Source organism: Hydra vulgaris, chromosome 08 (assembly GCF_038396675.1).
Source record: "Hydra vulgaris chromosome 08, alternate assembly HydraT2T_AEP".
Lineage (NCBI taxonomy): Eukaryota > Metazoa > Cnidaria > Hydrozoa > Anthoathecata > Hydridae > Hydra > Hydra vulgaris.
The window spans coordinates 31887501-31912555 of NC_088927.1; the positions used below are offsets into that span (position 1 = coordinate 31887501).

Sequence of the window (25055 nt, forward strand, 5' to 3'; positions counted from 1 at the left end):
TTATGGTAACTAATTATTCGTTGCTATGTAATATGTGCACAAAGCAGTGTGATTTCTACTAAAATATTAGAAAGGTGCTTGAACAAAATGTAAAAATTCCATAGAATTAAAAATTGCTTAAATTAATCAAACTTTTTATATTGTTTTTCTTTATATATATAGTAAAATGAAGTTGGGCTTGTGGAGAATGGTTAAGAACACCTTAATTAATTTTTACTATGTAATTCTGGACTATCCTAAGGGATAAGATAGAGTAAGAGTATTGATCCAATGATGACAAATACTATTTGTTAACTGATAAAAAAAAGATGTAGTTAGTACACATTTCACTCATTCTTATTTTTTTATTTTTTCTAAAATTGTAATGGAAAAATTAAAGCATACAAAGTATTAATATTTTGTCAACATAATAAAGATGTAGTAGTTTCACTAGATTATTTGTTTTGCACATTTGTTTCCATTTCACATAAAATACATTAATATAATTTTCCCTAAAACTAGATCATTTGAAATAAACTTTTAAACTACAAAACATACTTTAATATAATCTTGATTTTCAAACAAACATTGAAAAGTTTGGTGCAACAAACTTTTTGTCAACGATATGCGAATAAACAGTCTGCCTCTGGCAAGAGTTGTAGTTGTCTAAAAGAAAATTATTGTTAAAAATAGAATTTTTATTTTAAATTTAAATTTTAAAGCAACTTTTTTTTTCAATAACTTAAACAAAACCAAATACAAAGCAACTATTTGTAAAAGCAATTTAGGGTGTTTAAAAAGAAATATAGGGTGTTTAAAAAGAAATACAGGGTGTTTAAAAAGCAATGCAGGGGTTGTAAAATTAATGTAGGGTGTTGTAAAAGTAATGTAAGGGTATTTTAAGAGCAATGTAGGGTGTTTTAATATAGTAGACCTACTATATTTTTAGACCTATTTATATTTATAGACCTACTCAATTTTTGTTACCTGTAGCAAAAATTTTATTTTCCAAATAAAATTTGGAAAATAAAAACTTTTGCTTTAAAATGAGAACAATCAATTAAATTTTTTGTTTTTTACTACCCTAAATCATATTTATTCACAGATTTTAATCTTCATTTGTTATTCTAATAATCTTTTTTTAAAAAAAAGATTAAAGTGTGCACCTCAGCCTCAACATTAAAAGAAAGTGTGCACCCCAGCCCCTACATTAAAAGGTTTTATCAAACATAAAAAATGCTAGCAATAACATAACTTTACCATGTTTTTTTTTGTTTTGTAGAAAAAAATATTCCTTTACATTGTAATAATTTGGAATAAAATTAGTAAAAATATCCCTTCACATTGTAAAAATAATTTACCTTTTTACATTGTTGAACAAGACAAATAGTATGAGACAATGATAATGAAGGTCTAAAAAATATATTGAAATACCAGCAATATTCTGAACAAAATTATTAAAAATAAAAAAGGTTCGCTGAATGTTTTTAAACTCATACTTTATAACAACTTTACTTGAACTGATTAAACCTTCAATAACATTCCAATAATCACGATCAACTAAACCTGTTACACCCAAACCTCCTAAATATAATATTCTTAAACAAGTATAATTTATATACTTTCATACAAAGAGAATTTGAAAAATAAGTTAAATGTGAAATGCGACTATTTGGTGCTATAAGAAAATCCTACTTTTGATTCCTTTTTGTAACAGAGCTTCTAGTGACTGGCAGAAAACTGGTAGCACTTCACTTTTATCAGTAACGACATCATCAATTTCATGACTGATTGAGTTATTTGATACTGTCATAAAAAATTATTTTATTGCATTTATTTTGAAAATTACAATTTGCAAAACAGTAAAAATACTTTTAATTTAAAATAATTTAGATTTCTTTATGTATGTAGATTTCTATTTACATTACGTACATTTACATCTACATACATTTATCTTAGAAATTCTAAAACAAAATTAGATATAATTTAGTGAGTTGTAAAATAGTTTTAATGGAGTCTATAAAATGTTTTATGTAAAAATAAAATAATAAAAAACAGTATAGAAGAATAGGAAAAAACATAATAATAATCATATTAAAGTACTACCTAAAATTTTTTAATGAACTAAAATTACATTTTTAAAGAATATTTCAAAGGCTAGAGAAGGATACTTTTTCAACTGACCTTTAAATAGTTCTAAAACAATATTGTTTTCATTTCTTAAATCCATTTGTTAAATTTTGCACAAATGGAAAACTGATGCTTTTAAACAGCTTCAAACTTTTAGTTAAAAAAGTTTGAAAAAAAATATTTTTCTTGATAATTTCAAAATGTGATAACCTACCATATGTATGATTTATGAAGAACAAAAAGAAGATAATTTATGCATAATTATTCAGACAATGATCAAAATAAATTATTCATAAGATGAGAACTGCATTAAAAAAAATTAAATAGCTTTTCAAACAAACAAAAAGATATTCTTTAAAAACAAAATGGTAGACACACAAAATTGATTCAGCATAAAAGAAAAATTGATAAACAATAATCTATTATTAAAATTTTTATATAAATTAAAAAAAAAAATTATACCACTGGACATTGTTACTCCTCAACCAGATGTCTTCTTTTGTTTACATAAACCATACTTACATTTAGATATACTTAACCATACTTAAAAAAAGATATTTTTAGTGTTTAAGCCAACTAGATTTGAATCTATTTTAATAAATAAACCAATCAATTCCTAATCTACTAAAGTTAATTTAATACAAAATCTATTTAACTATATTAATTTTTAATTCATATCAAGCTATCATCTAAAACAAGATTACTCTATAGCAACTTCTAAAAACAACATTTAATAATAATTAAAAATTGATTTATAATATGTTTAAAAAAACTAAAAATAAATCATAATAATTGTGATACTGATGGAACAAAAACATCAACAACAACATCAATAACAACATCAACATCAACAACAGCAACAACAACAACAACAACATCAACAACATCAACAACAACAGCAGTAACAAATAAAGAACAAAAACTGTAGCTTTAACAGAAATAAAGTCATTCCCAAAACAAAAAATTCATTTGAAATCTCTATAATTATTAAATAATGGTAGCACTATATAAATATATATATATATATATATATATATATATATATATATATATATATATATATATATATATATATGCATATAAATAAACTTTAAGAAAGTAAACAAATGAAATAATAAATAAAAAAGAAGTACTTCTGAAAGTAATATAGATATTATAAAATAATATAAAAACCACTAAAAGCAAATATTAAAAGATGAATTAAAAATAGCAAATTTTCTTTTTTTTAGTAAAACATTTTTTTCTTTTCTAAAAATAATCTTTGGTACCAAATAATCTTATAAGTCATGAAATGATTAAAAGATTTACAATATTTATAACTCATATGCAATATAAGTGTTATGTGTGTATTTTCTTGTCTATACATCATGTATAATAAAATAACATGACTTATACTTATAAAATAATTTTAAAAGAACTCTATTCTTTTGTTCTTAACTAATTTAATTGTCAAATGTACGTGTTAATGATCCACCGCAAATATCAACTTCAATCGGAAACACGTTGGCTTTGTTTAGCTCATCTTCACTGTTCTTATGAAACACAGTCATAGCTTCTAAAAATCTTTGAAGTTGATAGACTAAATCTTGCACTAAAAGAAAAAAAAGATTTATTATATGATTACAGCAAATGTTTTATAATTGCTTAAAATTATGAATAACAATTTAAATCAACTGCAAAACTTGGTGATAAAAAAAAAAAGAAGACAAACATCAAACATTTTTTATAAGTTTATAAGCTTTCGAGGATCACTTTTGACAACTACATTTTAAGACAAGTTTATAAGCTTTTGAGGATCACTTTTGATAACTATATTTTATTAACTAATGACATAATAAAAAGTGAAATAAAAACTTTTAAATTTATGATATAAATAAATGTAACTGTAAGAAAATATATTTAAAACAATTAATCTTAAATCTGCCTCTATCTAACCCCTAACAACTTGTAATTTCAAATCTGCCTACAACAAACTCTAATAACTTGTCATTTCATCACTCTTACCGACTAAGTAACATAAGCTCTTGTTTACATTTAAAAAAATAGATACAAAAAAATAAATATGTAACAACTATTTTTTAGTTTTGTTTTTTAGTTTTAATAGTTTTGTTTTTAATTTACAGACTGAGTGCTCTTTATTTTTTATTAAATAGGTTTTAAATCTGTTTTTATTTTTTGATGATATATTTTAAATATATTATTAGGAAAGTCTGTTATTGCTTTATTGGTCCTCAACATAGACGCTAATTGTTTCTACTGTTCATCTTATACTTTCTTTTATTCTTTTTTTGATTGATTATCAATAATTAAAGGATAAAAATACTTCAAACAAAACATAAAATATAAAAAACAAACTGGACTGTACCATGTTTATTGTCAAGTAGCTCCATCTTCACCAAAACATCAGAACGTAGTTTAGCAAACTTCTCGCGTGCTAACTGTCGACACCGCAATACAACTCTAATAACGTTTAAAACATTAATTTACACAAATGGAATAACCATTAATTTTTTTTTAATTGAACTGGCTTTTAGGTTTTTATAAGAAAATACTTTTAACATGAATGATGTTCAAGAAAGTTAAAACCTACACACCAAAAAAAAAAGGTAGAAATTTCTAGCTTAGGGTAGGTTGAGTGATATACCCTTAGTAAGGTATAATTTTCTACTTTTTAAGGTAGAAAATTATGTAAAGAACAATGATTTCTAATACAATTTTCTACCTTAACGGTATAATTTTCTACCTTAAAAGGTAGAAAAGTATACCTTACAAAGGAAATATCACATATCCTACTTTAAGCTAGAAATTTCTACCTTTTTTTCAGTGTATATTTATGGTATTTCCAATAAAACTCCAAAAACCTGAAAATTTATAAACTATTTGGTTTTTCAGAATAAAGGTTCATGTAGAAATATAACAGTCGTTAAATTTTTCACTAAAATTTTTCACTTTCACTTAAGTCAGATAAAGTTTTCCTTCTTTTTACCTTCAAAGTTACTACAAGACATTCTATATTCCAACTAAGTTGAATACTATGTTATCTCAAAGTCTAATAAGGCTCTATCACACACATAAAATTGTACTAAGTATGTTTGTTGTGCTTTCAAAAGGTTCAAAAATGGTGCCAGCTAGAGATTTAAAGCTTGCAATAATTTGAAAAGACTTTATAAAAAACTGCAATCCTAATAAAAATTTACTACAGTCAAAGTTTGTCATCACTGTTGACATGTAATTTGTAAAGAAATAGCACATCCAAACCCCTGTAGTATTTAAAATGCAAGATAAAATCTCTAATTGATTGATCAAAAATATCAAGAATGTCAAGATTTAAAGGAAGCAAAGGTGTTACTACATTTAAAACATTCAATGCAGTCAGAAAATCATGATTTGAGAACTTTTTTCCATTCCTCCAATAGAGATTCTATATTTTATTTAGAGAGAACATAAAAAGCCATTAAAGTATTAATTAAACCTAAAGTTCATGTTCCTAAAGTTTAACAATTCAGTTTATTGACCTATTGTTACCTATTAGTAACTCCATGCTTATGTGTTTAGATGATAAACTAAATTTGTTTTATAATTATTTTTTTATGAAGTTTTCAATCTATTATTATCATTCAATTACTACAATTTAAACTTTTAATTTGTACCTGTAATCATAATTTCCTGTTTCAACTCGATACAATGCTTCATGTAGAGCCTAACAAATATATTTTATACTTGATAAATCAGCAGACATACTTCTAATAAAAAACAATAAACAAGCAAAATATACTCACAGCATAACCATATTCTTCATCATCCATTTCCTTCACTTTTAAGCAATAAGACTAAAGCAAGTTCCGATTGTTTTTTTTTAATATATATAATATATACACACGCATAGACACACATACACACATATATTTAAATAAGAAAAAAAAATTAATACATACTAAATACTCAAATTTTGCATCTGCATACTTTTGAATGGTTAACTTTGTGTCTGGTATTGCCTAATATATAAAAAAAAATTTTAAAGAACAATGGTAATAAGGCTGAACATTTTACCAAAAAAGTATTTTTTATAGAAGAAAAAAAAAAAGAAATGCTAAATGAGAAAACCTTAGTTAAGTAAGTGTTTAGATCACTCAACATGGGTTTGACTTTCTTTAAAAAGTTGATACCTTCTTTGTTAAAATTTCTAAGCATTAAAAAATATATATTTCAATATCTATAATGTATTATTATATTTATATAATAACACATTTTAGATATTGTATTTGATATTTTAGGTATATTTATATATACCTAAAATATCAAAATTATTTAACCTTAAAAATTATTTAAAAACAAACAAAATGATATATATTAATTTATAGTAATTTCCACATATATATATATATATATATATATATATATATATATATATATATATATATATATATATATATATAAATAAATAGACACACACACACACACACACACCACACACACACACACACACACACACACCACACACACACACACACACACACACACACACACACACACACACACACACACACACCACACACATATTAATTATAAGTTAAATGTAACATTTGTGTGATGCATTTGTAATTGATGACATCATAATAATGTGTTTTTAAATATTTTTTACAATCTTTATCTTCAGTAGAAAAATCAATATTGATATTAATAGATTTTTTTGAAATTGTAATGAAAAACTTCAAGAGAAAAGGAGCATTTGAATCAATTATAATGAATGAAGCATAAGTCCACAGTAATCAAATAGCAAAAATATTTAAAATATGTGCTTTTATAAAACACTTTTTTAAAAAAAAAAAAATTTTTTGTTGTTTTTTTAATCCTTTTCATATAATTTTTTCAAAAAACTCTTCTTAAAATGTTTGTAAAAAATTGATTGGAATAAGTTTTCACATATGCTATGATTATTTTAGAAACTTAGAAACAACTTGATCTAAATAAACAAAAATCTCAAACTTTTGTTGTGAACAAAAAATGAATGCTTTGTAATTATTATTTACAAAAATTTATTTTAAAAAAATTTGCCAAAACACATTTTCCAAACAGTTTAAACAAATAAAGTCTAAAATTATTCAAATAAATTGTTTAAATTGTTAAATATTTGTTTAAATTAAAATCCAAGTCAAATGGATTGTCCAATAAACCAAGAATTATTTTTGATTAATGAACTAATCAGAGTCATCTCTGTTAATATCTGTGTTAAAATTTCAGCTCAAAATACCGAAAGTTCATTTTTTTTTAATCAATGAAATTTGTGATTAAAAAAAAAAAAGGACAAAAAACCATTTAGGAATAAAGATTTTTGCCAAAGAATAAAAGATAATAATAATTAGAAGACAATATTTTTGAAAAATAACTAAATTTATTTTTTGGAAAAACTAATTTAAAAGAAATTTAGCCTCTGGCAGTTACAAAAGACAGTAATATTCAATATTGACTGCCAATTCTAAGTAATTATATAAATGGAATATATGGCTGCATCATTAACAAGTAAAACCACTTTTTTGTAAAATTATCAGGAAAACATCAATCTAGATAAAAAACAATATAAAAAACAATATAAAACCTATGATTAAATGGGCACACTAGATGTTTTAAAATGTAAAAAAATATTGCCCATCAAAGCAAAAAGATTCAATGATTTTTACAACTTTATCTAATACACCATATGAAAATAAAGTTTATTGACTAAGAGACCTATATAAAGCAAGATATTTTATGCAAATTTTTTCTTCAAGGAAATATTTTATCTTGTGAGTAGTTGAAAAACAGAAAACCTCACCTATGACACTCAGCAAATATAGCAAAACCTTCACTGGCATTAGGTTGAAGTTCACGAACACCAATTGATGCAAAGATGTCTCCAAGTTCTATTGTGTAAAACTTAGCAATAAATACATTTTTATGCTTTAATTATTAAAAATAGATTTAAATCAAAACAGAATAAAGAATTAGACACTTAAAAACTACCTTTATGTAACTGTGCCATTTGAAAAAAACTCTGAAGAATACGCTTTGTATGTTCCACCATCCCTAATTACAATAGTATATATCTCTTAAAAATATTTTTCATGATTCTAAAATATTTGATAAACTTTCAGCCAAACACTTCTTAAGATTATTTAACATCATCATTATTATTACAATTATTTTTATAAGCTGTGAGCGACTCACTAAAAAAAAAAGGTAAATGAGCTGTGGGTGACTCACTAAAATAAAAAGCTAAATGAGCTGTGGTTGTCTCACTAAAAAAAAAGAAGCTAAATGAGCTGTGACTCACTAAAATAAAAAGCTAAATGAGCTGTGAGTGACTCACTAAAACAAAAAGCTAAATGAACTGTGAGTGACTTACTAAACTAGGCTTATGTAAGAAAAATGATTAAAACCACTTTATGCATATATTTCAGAATATCTAGAATACCAACTTTAATACTTAAAAAATCTCAGTAAAAACCTTATTTTTACAGAATACTTGAAAAATTACTGCAACTAATTTCAACGGCATTCTTATTTCCCCAGAATAAATACTGACAATAAAAGATAGGGAAAATGGAAAAATAAGAAATCAGAGTAAAATAAGTTAAGAAACTTTTTAAAAAAAAAAAAATTAAAAATAACAAAAAAATATTTATACAAAAATTAACTTTAATATTAGATGATTTTTATATAAAATTAATATTATTTTTAAAATTTTAAATTTTAACTTAGTATTTTTTATAAACCGATAACATACTTTTGAATGTGGGAAACCCATCACATATTAAAGACACAATGAGTAGCAAAACCTAGCGTTATTTTTTACATAGAATGTATTTAGGGTATGTGAACAAACCTTAAAAAATGATATTTTAACTTGCCTTAATATTTAGTTTATCTTTACTATAGTTAAAGAGTTTTTTTACCTTTTAACCTTAAAATGCAAACTTTGACAAGAAAAGCCACGAGAGAGTACATTTTTTTGTCATTCTCACACCTATAACCTTAAAACGCAAACCTTTTCAAACAAACCATTACACAGAAAACATTTCACTTACAATAAAAGTGTTCTACAACTTTATCACTACCACATTAAAATGTTATGAAAAATTTAAAATAAGTTTTCTCTGCTTTTGTATTGTTTTATAAGGATTATTTCTGAGTAGAATATGATATATGTGCAATGATAATAAGTAACACATCTACTTAAAAATGCAGTGGTTTTAAAAGAAGCACAAGTACACTAATTTTTATTCATTTTCCAGAATAATTCCTCTCATTAAACAAAACTTGTATTTTAAAATATGGCTATGGATTTAAAATTAATATTATTTTTATATGTTTACACTATTATAATTTTGAAATAGAAATTTAATACCTTATTACTAAGTTTAAATTGATTTTATCTAAATACTCATTGTTTACCAAATGTATAAAATGATAAAAAAAACTTTATCAATACACATTTATCAAGATACAAATGAAATGATTGCATAAATAAATATTTAACTTCACGGTAAAATATAGATTTATGCAATCATTTCATTTGTAAGAAAATAAATGTAAAAAACAAACAAAACAAAAAATAAAGTAAAATAAAAAGTGAAAAAAATAATAAAAATTGATAAGATTTTTTTTTTTTATTTATTGACATCATAATTCTGCACTATTTTAATTTATTGACATAATTCTGCATAATTTTCTCACTCTTTGACTAAACTTTTATTTATAAAGTCAAAATTTATTACAACTTTAAAAAAATTACTTCATTATATTTTGGACCGATTGGCATAAAATGTAATAGTTGCTAAAAACTGCTAAATTTTTTTTTGTATGTGTGCCTCATAAAAACATTGCACACGCTATTACCAATAGTATACTAAATATTTATGTAATATGTTGATGCAGCTCCTGTTTAAAAAATATTGAAGATGTTAAGTTTACTGATTTACTAAACAAACAACATAAGATTATTCAGTATACCATAAAAACTGTAAACAATATCTTAAATTTTCACAAATTTAACTCAACAACAAAACAGGTACATATATTTAGAAGATACTACTATTAAAATAACTAGGGCAAAAAAGTCACAAACCAAAATGTTATAAAATGGAAATTTAAGGCAGTATCTTGTTTCAAGTTCTTATTTGTTATTGTTTATTTACTAAGTGAAAGATTTAAGCATTGCGAGGTACAACATTACTTGAGTTTAATATACTTATGTTATTAAAAGTAATTTTTCAAGAATAAACAGACATCAATTTAATATACTTATGTTATTAAAAGTAATTTTTCAAGAATAAACAGACATCAATTTGTGTTTGGGTGTCTTTGAAAAAGATTTCAAAAAATTATTAAGTTGAAACAATTTTTAAATCACAAACAGTGTAGTTTTTTTTCATATTTCGACTAACAACGCAATATAATTCTGAATTAACCAAAGGTTTAGGTTAGTGATCGGAAAATTTTGGTTTCGGCCGAAATTTTGCTTTTAACCGAAACCGAAATTTCAGTTTCGGTAGTTTTTTAAGTGTTGGTTCAAACCAAAATTTTGGTTCAACTTCAAACCAAAATCCGTAATTCAAAAAGCATTATTAAAATAATAATTGTTGACAGATTTTTAATTAATTTTTTATATATAAATATTATATATTAATATAAATATTAAATATATTAATATACCTATCTAATATATTTATTTTTTTAATTTATAAATATTTTATGATTATAAACGCTTATAATCTAATTCTATAATTTATTCTATAAACGTCGTTCATATTAAATGTAAACGTTTTTTTTTCTGTAACAAATTTTGTTGAAAACATTGTAGCGTTTTTATAAAAAATTTAATTTGTTTTAATAAACTTTTGTTGACATTTCAAAAATTATTTTTTTAATTAATTACAAGTTAACATTTTATATTATATAATTAATTATTAATTTACATCATTTCATTTATAACAACAAATCAACTCTTAATAAAACAAATATCAAAAGAGCATTGTTTAAACACGTTATTTCTTACTTTTAAAAAATTTAGGTTGTGCCGAAATTTTGGTAAAAGTTTTGTCGAAATTTCGGTTTCGGTTCAGAAATGCCGCAACCGAAATTAACCAAAACCGAAATTTCGGCAAAATTCCAATTTCGGTCGATCACTAGTTTAGGTTCTAAAATAACCAGAGATTTAGGTTCTAAAATTACCAGATGTTTATATACTAAAATAACCATAGGTTTAGGTACTAAAATAACCAGAGGTTAGGTACTAAAATAACTAGTTAATTCAGTTATTTTAGTACCTAAACCTCTGGTTAATTCAATTGTTTATTTCATAATGAAATATTTTTTGTGTAATTAGATATGCTAATTATTAGAGATGTCATGAATAGTGATTTTGTCAAATACCAAATACTCAGCTTGACGCTCAGCCAAAGTACTAAATATTGGGCTGCTGAATATTTGGTGACACTTAGGTAATTTTGAAGGTTCAGACCTGCTTTATTGAAGTGGATAAGATGTGTGCCTATTTGTGACTAGGCCATGTCACAGCACACATTATTTGTTGATTGTTACATCAAATTGTTTTAATTATAGTTATATATGAAAGTATCATACTCTTCAAACCATTCAAAAAGATTACAAAAATTACCAGCTCAGGTATATCTTGCACTTCTGAGGTAACTTGAGAAGTTGCTATTAATAGATACAGCATAAAAAACTCTAAACTTATTTAAAATGATATCTTCAATACAATCTGAACTTTAATGGGTTTAACTTATGGTTTAACTTTAATGGGAATGTCAATTATATGGTAGCCTTTTTCATTGATGCACTATTTTAAAAACTAATTTCAAATGATTAGTTAAAACACAACAAGCAAAACAACAACAAAATTTAAAAGCTTTGAGAAAGATTAAGTGACCGATTAAACCTTCTCCGTAAAAGGCTGCTTGACATCAATGAACCATCACTGGTGTCTAGTAGCACCAGTGATAATTAATCTCCACTTTGTAAGAAAAAGTAACTTAAATAAAAATGATCAAACCCATCTCTACAAAAAATATGCACACACATGAATAGAAAAAAAGAAAGGTCTAATTGCAAATTAATTTAGTTTTTACATGAAATTGTTTGCTTAAATTGGACAACAAACCTTTACAAGTTGTGGTCAGCAACCACAAAAGATTATCTCAACAGCACTTGCTAAAATTTTCTTATAATTTGCTGGTGGCAGTGTATAGGCTACTTTTGAAAGCACGTATAATTTATAAACCAATCATTTTCTATCATTAAACAATAAAAAATGTTTTTATCATACCCTACTACTTTAGATTTTAATTATCAAATATGCCAAATTTTTTTTTAAATAAAAAATTTAAAAAAACAATTATATGTAATCCGTTTTTTTGTGTTTTTTTTTGTTACAATCTGGTATTCTGTCAAATAGTTTCCAATAGCCGAATAGTGAAAAGTATAAAAAGTAGCTGAATACGCAGAATACCGAATAGTCACAGAATATTTTATATACACAGGATATTAGATATCTCTACTAATTATGTTACAAATGAAAGATTTGAAAGTATATTTTGCAATAGGAATACTTATAGATTCTAAATGTAGTTTTTTAGATTTTGTAAAATGTATTGTTGTGCAATTGTAGTTGTGAAATGCAAACATCTTGTATATAAATTATATAAGATTTCAAAATACCAGGAAACCTAGCAAACCTTTTTTTTTCTAGGAAATCTTTTATTTAAATTTTTTATTAATATTTTTCAGATTATTTAAATCTGAAAAATATTAATATCTTTAATATTTTTTCAATCAATCTTTACAGCAAATAATATTTAACAGTAGACCAACTAACTCTAATTCGATCTAACACATTGGGGTCCAATTAAATTTTAAAATCACATATAAATCAATAACAACTTCATTAAACATCACTCTGGTCATTATATGACCATTTCCTAGAGCTGGAATAAGAAAAACAGCAATCAACTGTAGAAAGAAGAAACTATTTAATAACCAGATAAATTCTATGAACTGAACAAAATAAAAACTAAGCCAAGAAACAAAAAATATATAATAAAGTCTACAATATGTAATAATAAAGTCAGAGAACCAAATAACAACAACAACAAAAAAACTGATAAATTTGAAACACAAGCTAGTTTTAAGAGACATTAAAAGTTTGCCCAGAAGTAATGAAGATGATACTGAAAATCATTATCAGTATATAGACACAAATCTATCAACATTAAATGTCATTATTAATTTAACAATTACATTTAATGTTGAAGTAATGAAGATGACACTAATAATCATTATCAGTGTATAGACACAAATCTATCAATACTGCACTGTTATTGCATATTCTGCCAATACTGCATTGCTATTGAATTGAATCACAAACTCTAATTATTGCATTAAACTTTGCAGTGCTGCATTAAATCTTGTAGTGCTGCATTAAATCTTGCAGTGCTGCATTAAACCTTGCAGTGCTGCATTAAACCTTGCAGTGCTGCATTAAACCTTGCATTACTGGAATAACTAGTAAATAAAGGTACAATCAAAAAAAAAATTATTCTTTGGATGTTATTGTTTCTGTTACTAACTAATATTGAAAAAGCAGGATATATATCAATCTTTAAATATACCTATTTACTTGCAACGTATTATTATGCCTTATAAACCTATAAAGAGATGAACACAAATTGTAATGATCGTACATTCTTTTTTTTTGCATTTACCAACATCAGAGTAATACATAAAAGTAAATTGGAAAACTTGGCTATAGAAAACACTCAAAAAATTATCATGGAAATATTTAAAAAATTTAAAGCTGTATATGCCCTAGTTTCAGCAAATGTTGAATTCAACATGAACACCATATATTTTGGCATAACAAGGAACACAGTACATAGGTTCATGCACAGTATATACATTCAACACAGTTAAATACAACTCATTGCAGTTTGTTATTTCAAAAAACTTTGTCACTAGTTAGTAGTTATGTTACTAGTTGGTTTTTAAACAAAATTTGATTGTGTAAAAGCTATCTGTTTATTTGCAACTCTCTTTCAACCATAAACTATGAAAAAGGAAATAAATATCCTAATATATGATATCCTATATATATATATATATATATATATATATATATATATATATATATATATATATATATATATATATATATATATATATATATATATATATATATATATATATATATATATATATATATATATATATATATATATATATATATATATATATATAAAAATGACATATATATCACAGTAGTCTGAAATGGCTCAAAATTTGAGTTTCCGAAGAAACCCTTTGGGGGGATTAAAGTACACATGCTCCCATTTCAAATGTAAAAATTGAAATCAAACTATTTTGTCCAGGAAAGAAAATTGATTTTAATTTTTTAACATTTTATGAAGAAATGCCAGTTGACATAACTATTGAAAAAAATGATTTTGACTCATTCTAAACTGGAAATACTATCCAAATGTTTCTATATGTAGCATATTTGAGTGTTTGAAAATTAACTTTCCTGTTATTGTGTTTAAAAGTTTATAAAAATCTTTCTTTTTATTAAGATTTTCACTCACTCCTAAAAAATCTAGAATAAGAATGTTAATATTCAAAGATCTTAAATTTTCAATGTATATTTACCAATTATACCACTTATATAATTATACCACTTATATAATTATACCAATTATGTAATTATACCAATTATGTAATTATACCACTTAGTACACTAATGTTTTTTTTAAACTAAGGATTTTCCTAAACCCATACACATAATAACGGAATGTTCCACCACACAAATATGCTACATATAGAAACATTTGGATGGTATTTCCAGTTTAGAACGAGACAAAATCATTTTTTCAATAATTATGTCAACCGGCATTTCTTCATAAAATGTTAAAAATTCAATATCAATTTTCTTTCTCGGACGAAATAGTTTGATTTCAATTTTTACATTTTTTGAAATGGGAGCATGTAGTAGTGTAGTGGTAAAGTGCTTGCTTCATAAGTGAGAGGTTCCAAGTTCGATCCCCACCACATCCCTGGTAGTACCGCGCTCAACTTGTTTCTCCGCGCAGCAGCCTTGTTAGTCAAGGTTCGTGTTTCGGAGTTATAGAATTAAGAGAGGGTTATAACCACTATTAAGTAGCCTCCTCATCTGTAGTGGCCTTCTCGGCCTTAAGGAGGTGAATAACAAAAAAAAAAAAAAAAAAATTAATCCCCCCAAAGGGTTACTTCGGAAACTCAAGTTCAAGTTTTGAGCCATTTCAGACTAGTGTGATATATATATCATATATGAATATATCAAAAAACTAATTTAAACTTCTTTTATGAAAAATTTTGCAAATATAGAAAAATTCACGCATATTTTGCAATTATGTGGGAACTTTTCTGAAATTAACTTTGAATCAATGCTATTGCACTATTTTAAAGATATTCCATTAATATCTTAGCAAGGATCTGTGAGACAACATGCACGACTCATTGGATATGCACAACTAATTGGATTTAACCTAACTTAAATAAAAATTTATCCTCAAGTTTAAGATGCAATTTAAAAAGGTGTCTTCATATAGAGAGTTTCAAACCACCAGAGTCAATGGGCCCCAAAATTTTTATGGACTTCTAAGACTCTTGACAACACATTCCTAATATATATATATATATATATATATATATATATATATATATATATATATATATATATATATATATATATATATATATACATATATACATACATACATACATACATACATACATACATACATACATACATACATACATACATACATACATACATACATATATACATACATACATATATATATATATATATATATATATATATATATATATATATATATATATATATATATATATATATATATATATATATATATATAAAAAAATATTTTCATATATTAAAACATAATATAATGTGTTTTCAAAAATTGCATTATTAATAGGAAATACCTTTATAAACAGCAGAATTTTGTTCTAACTCTTCTAGCTTTTTTACTAAACCATCTAAAGTCACAAGAATATTTATAATTGATATGAAGTTAAGTTTTAATATAATATAATTCAAAATAACTCAATATAAATATGTAATAGAAACATCTTTCTTATAAAACAATTGTCTTTTTCCTCTATTAAATAGAATAAACTTGTCAATAATCATGTCTATTAGAGAACACTTTTGGCATTTGGCATTCTCTAATTGGAAATATTTTTACTCAAGAGATAAACATGAAATAATTATAATTTAGGAATAGTGAAAATGAAAACAATAATCTAAGCTAAAGTTATTTAAACCATATGCTTGTTAAAACAGCTTACGAGGCAATATAAATTTATAAAATACCTATTTTTTATATATTTTTTTAAACTATTTCTTAATAGCTATATAAAAAAGTTTTTGCAGGTCTAGTAAGTCTAATAAATATTATTTATATTAAAAAAAAAAAACATGTTCAAAACTAGTTTTTTTTTCTTAATTAGATGCAATTCAGATAACTCATACCCTTTTTTTTTCTTTTTTAATTCAAATTCAAAATGTATATGACAAACTGGGGATTCAGGAGACTTAATCTCCCTGTATGTTTTGTACTTTTTATTCATTTTAGTAAAAAATGCAGAAAAACATAATATGAAAAATTGTGTGACAACAAAGTTGAACTATAAAAACAAATTTCTCCTCTTAAAACATTTTGAACATGTCATTAAAAAATTAATCAAATAGAAGTGGTGATAAGACTTCACCTTGTGGTACATTACCTAGTACTGGAAGTCATTCAGATACTTCATTATTAACTGCAAGTCTTTTTTAGTCAAAAACATAAGTTTTTATTTCAGCAATTTTATGATCAAATAAATTATTAGTTACAGCAATTAGTAGTTTATGATCAAGTAAATTTTTATGCAATCTTTGACAAGTTATTGCATTACTTTACTGATAGGCAATGATGACAAAGTTAATAATTTATTACTAATTTTTAGTTAGCATTTATTTCTGATTTCATTCTCTACCTCTATAAATCTTTTATTTAATCTTGTATAGAATACTGTTGCTGCATTTAGACTGGTTTTTTTAATGAAACCCTCTCTTTTTTAGACAAGGTGCATAGATGCATTGTAAATATTGGTGATCAAGCTCAGTCTCATGTAATTCATCATAAAACAAGAATCTTTTTACTGTAACTTTTCCTTTGTGCTCAAAATTTTTTTTATCAATTAATTATTAATTAATTTTTTCCACAAATATCTATGCTTTGGAATTCTCTTGTCTTCATGTTTTCCTGATTCTTTCTTCCAATATACTCAAATTTACAAGTCTTGTGTCAACTGCTATTTTTTCTGTTTAACTTTTTTCTTTGTTTTCTGTTAACTTTCAACTTAATTAGAGATTACTTGTTGCCTTATTAAAAAATAAAATTTAAATATAAAAAAACTTGTCAGAGTAGTTTAAATCATCTATTATCAAAAGACATGGTTAGGGTTTTAAATTAACTAATCCGGTAACTATTGTTATGGATTTGTTTTTGCATTAATTTTGATTTCACACTAGATTAAATTATCAAGATTAGGTAAATTCAATTATAGAATTGTTTAAGTTTTTTTGTTGTTGTTTTTTTTAAGTAATGGAATGTCTTTTCTTATGTAAATCACCATATCTTTTTGGCTACATTAGTTTTTTTTAAGTGATGTACTCTGTTTTTAAATGATTTAAAAGTTATTAACTACTTGTAAAAAATTTGTTTGATAAAATAATTTTCATCAAATTTTTTAAATATTACATGTTAGAGTTCCTCAAGGATCCATATATGGACCTCTCTTTTTTCTTATTTACATTATTAATCTATGTAAAACCTTGGATTTAATAACAATTATGTTTGCTGATAATGCTAATTTATTCATGTCACACAAAAGCATTACTACTCTATTTCATTGAGTGAACATTAAACTAATCAAAATATCTGACTAGTTTAAGACTAACAATTTATTTTATAATTATTAAATATATTAATTATTAAATATATTATAAATAGTTTTTATTGTAATGAGTGTAGTTAAACAAGAAGATAAATTTTTCATCAAACCAGGGTTTGATGAAAAATGGGAGCCATGGGAAACCAGGGTTCAGCTATATGACATGTGTTTGGTTTTGTTTAACCAGCATCAATTGAAATTCATCATTTTTATTAGTAAATCTGCATTCAAATAGAAGAAAAAAATTTTTTAGTACTTGAATTCCTGATCTGAGGTTTAAACAGTTTTGATTTCAATCTATTTATATTCAAAACCTGTGCATGTGGTATTTCTGATTTTTCTGAGCTCATTGTCAAAGTCATTATTTCAGTTTTTGCTTTTGTTAATAAAAACATTTTTGAAACCAAAATTTCTTCTACTTTTATTCAACTACTTATAACATTCAAGTATGAAGGTCAACTAGACATTCAAATATGAAGGTCAACTAGTGAAGGTCAATTCAATTTAAAGTCTATTTGTCTTTTTGATTGTTCATTTTTTATTTAGTTAAACTTATCGTGTTTTTTTTAATGTATTTTTTAATGAACAATTAACACCGGTTGCTTTTAGCATTTATTTTCAATGCTTTGTTCATCAATTTCTATGATTGCATTTTTATCTTCATTTCGGTAATAGCACTTACAGTAATGTTGTTTTCATTTTTTTTTTTTATTATATTTTGTTTTGGTGCTTGTACATATGAGAATATTGTTGATTTGTTTGCAATAGAACTCATTCTAAAGTTTATTCATCTTCTATAGATTTTATTATTCATTAAGAAACTTGACGATACTTATCCATTTGTGAACATTTTTAGTAACATCAGCAGTTAAAGTAGCGAACCAGTTTGCCTTGTCTAAGCAGCCATAATTTATTTCCATGATTTTTTACAGATACACAAGAGAATAACCACTTTGAATACCAGTGTATTACTTCAGATGTCTTTAATAAAAGGGCTACCAACTTGAGCAGCAGTAAATTTCCTCCTCAATGCAATTACTTATTACACATTATTACTCAGGAGCTAAAAACGTATTTGTTTTGTTGTTTTTTTTTTTCTGTTTTTTTTGTATTTAGATTTTGTTTTTTTGCTTTAGAGTCACTGCAGTTAAGGAAGCTACACTTTTTTTATTATTTTATTTGAAACCCTATAACTTTTTCTCAACTTTAAACTCCAGAATATACACCTTGTTAAACTTAAAACTCCAGAATACGAACCTTGTTAAACTTTAAACTCCAGAATAGGAACCTTGTTAAACAAACATGGAGAAAAAGGTTGCGCATGATACTTTTAGAGACAGAGTGAATTTGAAATTTGTACCTTTTGATTTTGAGTTGAAAGTTCTACCACTTATTGCATACTACTGCATTTTTCTGTATGTCAATTTTAATGAGAAAATTACAAGAACTATGATTAAACTTAAAATTTTTTTTGCTGTTATCTTTGTATGACATAACCAAAGTTTGTAAAAAAATATATGAAATTATCATTAAATGACATTACCATAGTTTGAATGAAAATATATGCAACTATCTTTCAGTATGTCATTACTAATGACATACTGAGTTTCATGCCTTGCATGAAATGCCATTGGTAATTTTATACTGAAATAGCTATCCGTGGGGCCATCAATACCTTCATCAACTAAGGGTTTGGGTTTAGACAGATAGAATCTAGATAGAAAACTCATTTATTAAGGTAAAAAATATAAACTTTTTTCATTATTTCCTTTTATTACTTCCTCGTTTAGGACAGTAATAAAAAAATAATGATAATATAACTTACCATTGCAAAGAATTGCTCTGCTCAAACCTAAAGCGTCAGCAGTACTTGAGCTCATATTTTCAACCATACGATGTTTTGCCTTTTTTAAAACTATAATACAAGTTTAAAAAATTTTATTAATTTTTATGGTTTACAAATTTTTAAAAAGATGTAAAAACTTATAAAGATGTTATTACTAATATCAAGTGTTTTTCCTTCTTTTTGGTCAGCATGGAGCTTGACATACTGAATTGTGACAGATTCCTATGGTTTCAAGAAATATAAAAATGTAAAAAATCATAATTTTTAGGTTCCAAGCATAAGCTTTATCTTCCAACATATTATAATCAAAAAACTAGAGTACAGTCAAATAACAAAGAACATCAAATATAATGATACAACTGAGAAAGTTCTCCAAGGTTTACTTTAAATGCCACAATAGAAGATAACTTATAATACATCATCAAGTTAAACATATATTGGCTTATTACAAAAAACGCTTTGATAAACATAATATAAAAAACTATGATGTATATTATCTAGATTATATTGTTTTGCACAATAGCAACTCATTCATTTAACAGCAACATGCCTACACAAAAAGAACACATTCAAAAAACACCAACACAGCAACACAACAGCAACATACCAACGCAAAAGCATCACATTCACAAAACATCATCAAAAAATTCCCTCAGAATTAGAAAAAATAAGTTTGACAATAAACAGCCAACCTTAAACTATTTTTGGTTGGTATCAGGTATTAAAAATTGTTTAACAAAAACACAGTCAAAACAAATATGGCAATCTAAACTAAACTAAACTTTGTTCTCAATACTTTACAATATTATCATGTTCTCAATACCTTACAATATCAATATTATGTTCTCAATACCTTACAATATTAATATTATGTTCTCAATACCTTACAATAGTAATATTATGTTCTCAATACCTTACAGTATCAATATAAGGTATAAAGGTAAAAATCAAGCAATTTTTAGGCTGAACAAACAAAATTTAGGCTCAACAATCCAGTAAGGAAGAAACACGTACTCAAAACAAATTTTTAAAAAACATCTTGTCACATCCTTTATATGTGCTCTTTGTATATATGCACCAACAGACAATCATAATAACAGATAGTTATTTTTGTAATAATTTATGAAACATATTAGTAAATAACATCAAATCGTTCAATAACAAACCTTTATTGCTTGTATTGCTCTTGCAACATCTACTTTTGTTTTTCCTTTCATTGATTTACCATTAACACCAACAATTTCATCTCCCGCTTGAATTGTACCATCTCTAGATGCAGGTGTATTGTCAAAAACTTGTACAACATACAGACATGGACACAATGGAGCTCCTCCACCTATGCTTATTCCTATTAAATTTTGTCTATCTTTCTTCAATGTTATACTCCCTGGTTTACCACTCAAAGACCTAAAGTTAAACTTTATATTCTTTACAACTTTTATATATTTATAAAAATTAACAATACCCAGTTTCTTATTATTATTGTTACTATCAGGTTCTTATTGGATTAATAGCCAATCAAATGTTGTTATTTTTATCATATTCTGATTTATAATATGAATAAATTCAAAAAAAAAACAAAAAAAAACCTCAGTCAAATAAATCTGTCGACAAATGTCTAAACTTAAATACAAGAACAAAAAATTAAAATGAAAGAAAAACAAAGTAAAATATTAAAAATAACTGGAGTGAGAATGATTCAAAAAAAGTGTTTGTGTCTTGAGTTAAAGTATAAATTGTTGACCTTAAAAAACATATTAAAATCATCAGTGGTTACACAAAGTCTACTTTCAACCACAGATGAAAAAATCTAATCCACATGAACAATATCAATCCACAATTGAAAAAATCTAAAGCTCCGAAAGAATTCTTTTTAGCAGAATATAGCAAAAAAATAATATCAGTAATTTCAAATAATTTCATCAGTATAATAATCATATAAATTCTTCAACAAATTCATAAAAGATAAAAAAAACAATAATGTGAGTAAGAAAGAAATTTTCTAATATTACTACAAATAAACATTTCTTCAAAATCAACATTAAATGAAAAAATCAATACGCAAAGTTCTGGAGTTCTTGGCTTATTGCATATAACATTAAATAGAGCTTGGTAAGGTAAAAAAAAGTATGTATTGTTTAAAAAATCGCCTATCAAAAAAAAAAAAAAAATCCTACAGAAAGAAATATAAGCTAAATTTAGAAAATTTTAAGTATAGATGATAAGATAAAACTAATCTTGTTATCATAACCCGAGCAGTTTTTATTTTTTATATGACACTTATAGCAATGACCCTTTTAACTGTTTACCCATCACACACATTAGCCTAACCTGCACCCTAACCTAAATAAATATACAATTTGACATAGATATTTAACAAATCTATTGAAACTTTTCCTGGTGAATGAAAGAAAGCAAGTATTAAACCTGTTTAGAAAAACAAAGGTAAAAAAAACTTGTATGGATTAGACACTGTGAGTAAATCGCACAGCTAGAGTGATGTGAGTAATGTGATTACTTAGATTTACCTGATTGCAAAAATATGTCTGGAAAAAACAATAAATTTACTGCCACAAAAATAGCCAAGTTCATTCTCAAAACTAACAAATTTTAAAAATTATTGTACAAAACAGATGTTAATCCAGGTAATAAAAATATAGGATAAAAATACTTATTGTAATATACCAAAATTAAAAAAATTAAAAAATAAAAATAAGGTAAATAAAAGTGCATACTACTTTTATCAAATTCAAAAACATATATACCATACGGCAGAATGCACTTTTTTTTGCGTATTGCAAATTGAGTGTAATACTCACATCATACTCAATACCCAACTCAACATACGCATTTTTTGAGTATAATACTCAGTGCGCAACTTATCAAACCCATTTGTGTTGAGTCGAATACGCAACTCGTTGTACGCATTATATCTTTGAGTGTAAAATAGAATTTTGTCTTTCAGTAATATGTTTTACTTTAATGCATTTTAAACAGAAAAAAGAAGTAAGAAAATAAAAGTAAAAATTAATTATAGTTTTCAAAAATGTAATTGCAACTCATAAACAAAACAATAATCAAGAAAATTATTTACAAACGAATAAAGAATATATATTTTTTCAGCCAGTTCAATGAGCATGGCTAAGTTGCTTTTTAAAGAAGCATGCTTTATTAATGCTTCATCTGCCATGTTGCCGGCTCTTTTTCTATTAACTACATTGCATATGCTAAAAAAGTGTTCAACATATGCGGAGGATGTCATTATATTGTAAAACATAAGCCACAAATTATATGGCAAAGATATGGCAATTCTTTTCTTTTATCAAACCAAAATGCATTGTACTGGGTTTTGTTGGTTAAAGTATGGTTTCTTAGAATATTTATAAAGTTATCTCTTTCTTTGCAGCTAAGTGCTTAATGCTGAGTTCTGTTTTGTTGTATTCTATCAGATAAAATTCTATGCTTTGGTAAAACTGATCAAAGGTTTTATCGCCAGCCACACTTTTTTTAGTGAAAGTATTTTTAGCAATTTCAGCATAGAGCATCAAAATTTGAAAAAACAGATATATAGAAAAAACATTGTTTTTTGAAAGAGCCCATGTGGAGATTAGTTGCTCTGTGTTGTACTCAACTGCATTAATCTCCTTTTATATAAAGAGACCAAGCTGGAACTGCAAATCTCATAGACTTGACAGTCATATTTTGCAAATCATTTACTAATAATTAAATTAAATGACAATAAAATAAACCTATATTTTTTAGATATAAAAAATTTAAAACTTTTATATTTGAGTATGCCTACAGGTCAAAATTTTGAGTCGAAATTGATAAACTACTTTAAAATATAACCTAGGTTAGCTAGTCACAATTTCTATTGATCCCCTATATCTAAATTTATATTGTTCTTGAAGCAATATACTATTTCTTTGTTCTGTTTTTAATAATTACTTCACTAACCTTACAAAAAATACATGTGAAGAATAACCTATAATTTAGTAAATATTTCTTTACATTGTGAATTTCATTAATTATACTGTCTAAAGCTAGTTTCCTTTTTACACACACATAAAATCATTTTTTGGTGAGTAAAGCTTTTCAATGAGATGTGATAAAAAATATAACTTTAAGCAGTTGGTATTTTATTATCAAAATAATTTATTCCTCTATAGAAGCTGCCACTAGCTTAAGACTTTTAACAGTTTAAAATAACATAAATAATAAATAACTAACCAAATTATTAAAACCTGATCAACTGATAGAATCATGTTAATAAGTTATTGGTTAAAGTTAATTACGATAGTATTAATGTTAATAAAACTGAATAATCAGAACAAAGCTTCTTATAAACAAAAAACATTCAAAACTTATACTTAGTAATGAAAAATAAATTTTAGCTGCATTTTATACCTAGGATCAATTTCATATTCATATTCCATTTTTTATATCAAATATAATTCAAAGCAGCAAGTGCGTAGCAAATAAAAAACAACAACAAACCATTTTGTTTATAATATCACGTCGCAAATTTAAACTACCATCTTACATTATTGCATCATCAAAACAATCGGCGATTTCGCGTAAAAATATAACAAAATAAGTTTTTTTAGACTCGCCGAGTTAATCAATTTATTTAAGTTTTATTAAATTTAAGTTTTATTTAAGTTTATACATAAATAAACAGAAAAATTTTAAACTGTGCAATTGTTTTTAATTGTAATCTTAATAATTAGCAACGCCATTTATTTCTTCAGACAAATAATTGACGTAACTATTTTTGGATTTACTAATTGATGTTGATTCAACAACTCATTTCGACGTAAATTGCCAACGTCAGTCTTAGATTAACGCGACGTTGGTTTTAGGATTGATAGCCAAGTCGCAAACTAAAAATCAACGTCTCACCAACGCAAGAATGACGTCGATGCCTACTAAATCATTATTAAAAAAATACCTTAAATTTTTTAAAAAGGTAGTAGGCTAAATTTAACGTTTTGTCGTTTGTTGTACGATGTAATTTTTTTTTTTTTTTTTTGGTAGTTATTTTAGGGTG

The 25055-nt window shown here is 25.0% G+C and overlaps 2 protein-coding genes across 3 annotated transcripts in view; both read right to left on the bottom strand.

Annotated features, from left to right (window-relative positions):
* Positions 1 to 2703, bottom strand: part of LOC101237009 (uncharacterized) — a 20872-nt gene extending 18169 nt beyond the window's left edge. The window contains exons 1-5 of one of the 2 annotated variants that reach the window (XM_065803427.1): positions 2572 to 2703; positions 1675 to 1785; positions 1479 to 1563; positions 1341 to 1392; positions 538 to 645 (exon numbers count right to left, since the gene is read on the bottom strand). In XM_065803427.1, coding sequence (XP_065659499.1) covers positions 538 to 645; positions 1341 to 1392; positions 1479 to 1563; positions 1675 to 1785; positions 2572 to 2581 — 366 coding nt within the window. In that variant the 5' untranslated portion in view covers positions 2582 to 2703. Of the gene's footprint in view, positions 1 to 537; positions 646 to 1340; positions 1393 to 1478; positions 1564 to 1674; positions 1786 to 2163; positions 2331 to 2571 lie in introns of those variants that run through there. The other variant, XM_065803426.1, reaches the window with a different exon arrangement.
* Positions 2704 to 3441: 738 nt separating this feature from the next.
* Positions 3442 to 24574, bottom strand: LOC100215752 (PRKCA-binding protein). The gene is made up of 13 exons (XM_065803428.1): positions 24413 to 24574; positions 21172 to 21412; positions 20161 to 20227; positions 19985 to 20074; positions 16144 to 16197; positions 8110 to 8172; positions 7922 to 8009; positions 6214 to 6292; positions 6045 to 6104; positions 5889 to 5939; positions 5760 to 5809; positions 4475 to 4569; positions 3442 to 3700 (listed from the first exon to the last, which is right to left on the bottom strand). Exons 1-13 carry the CDS (start codon positions 24439 to 24441, stop codon positions 3552 to 3554), a joined length of 1116 nt encoding a protein of 371 aa, XP_065659500.1. The 5' UTR covers positions 24442 to 24574; the 3' UTR covers positions 3442 to 3551.
* Between the last annotated feature and the right edge of the window lie 481 nt (positions 24575 to 25055).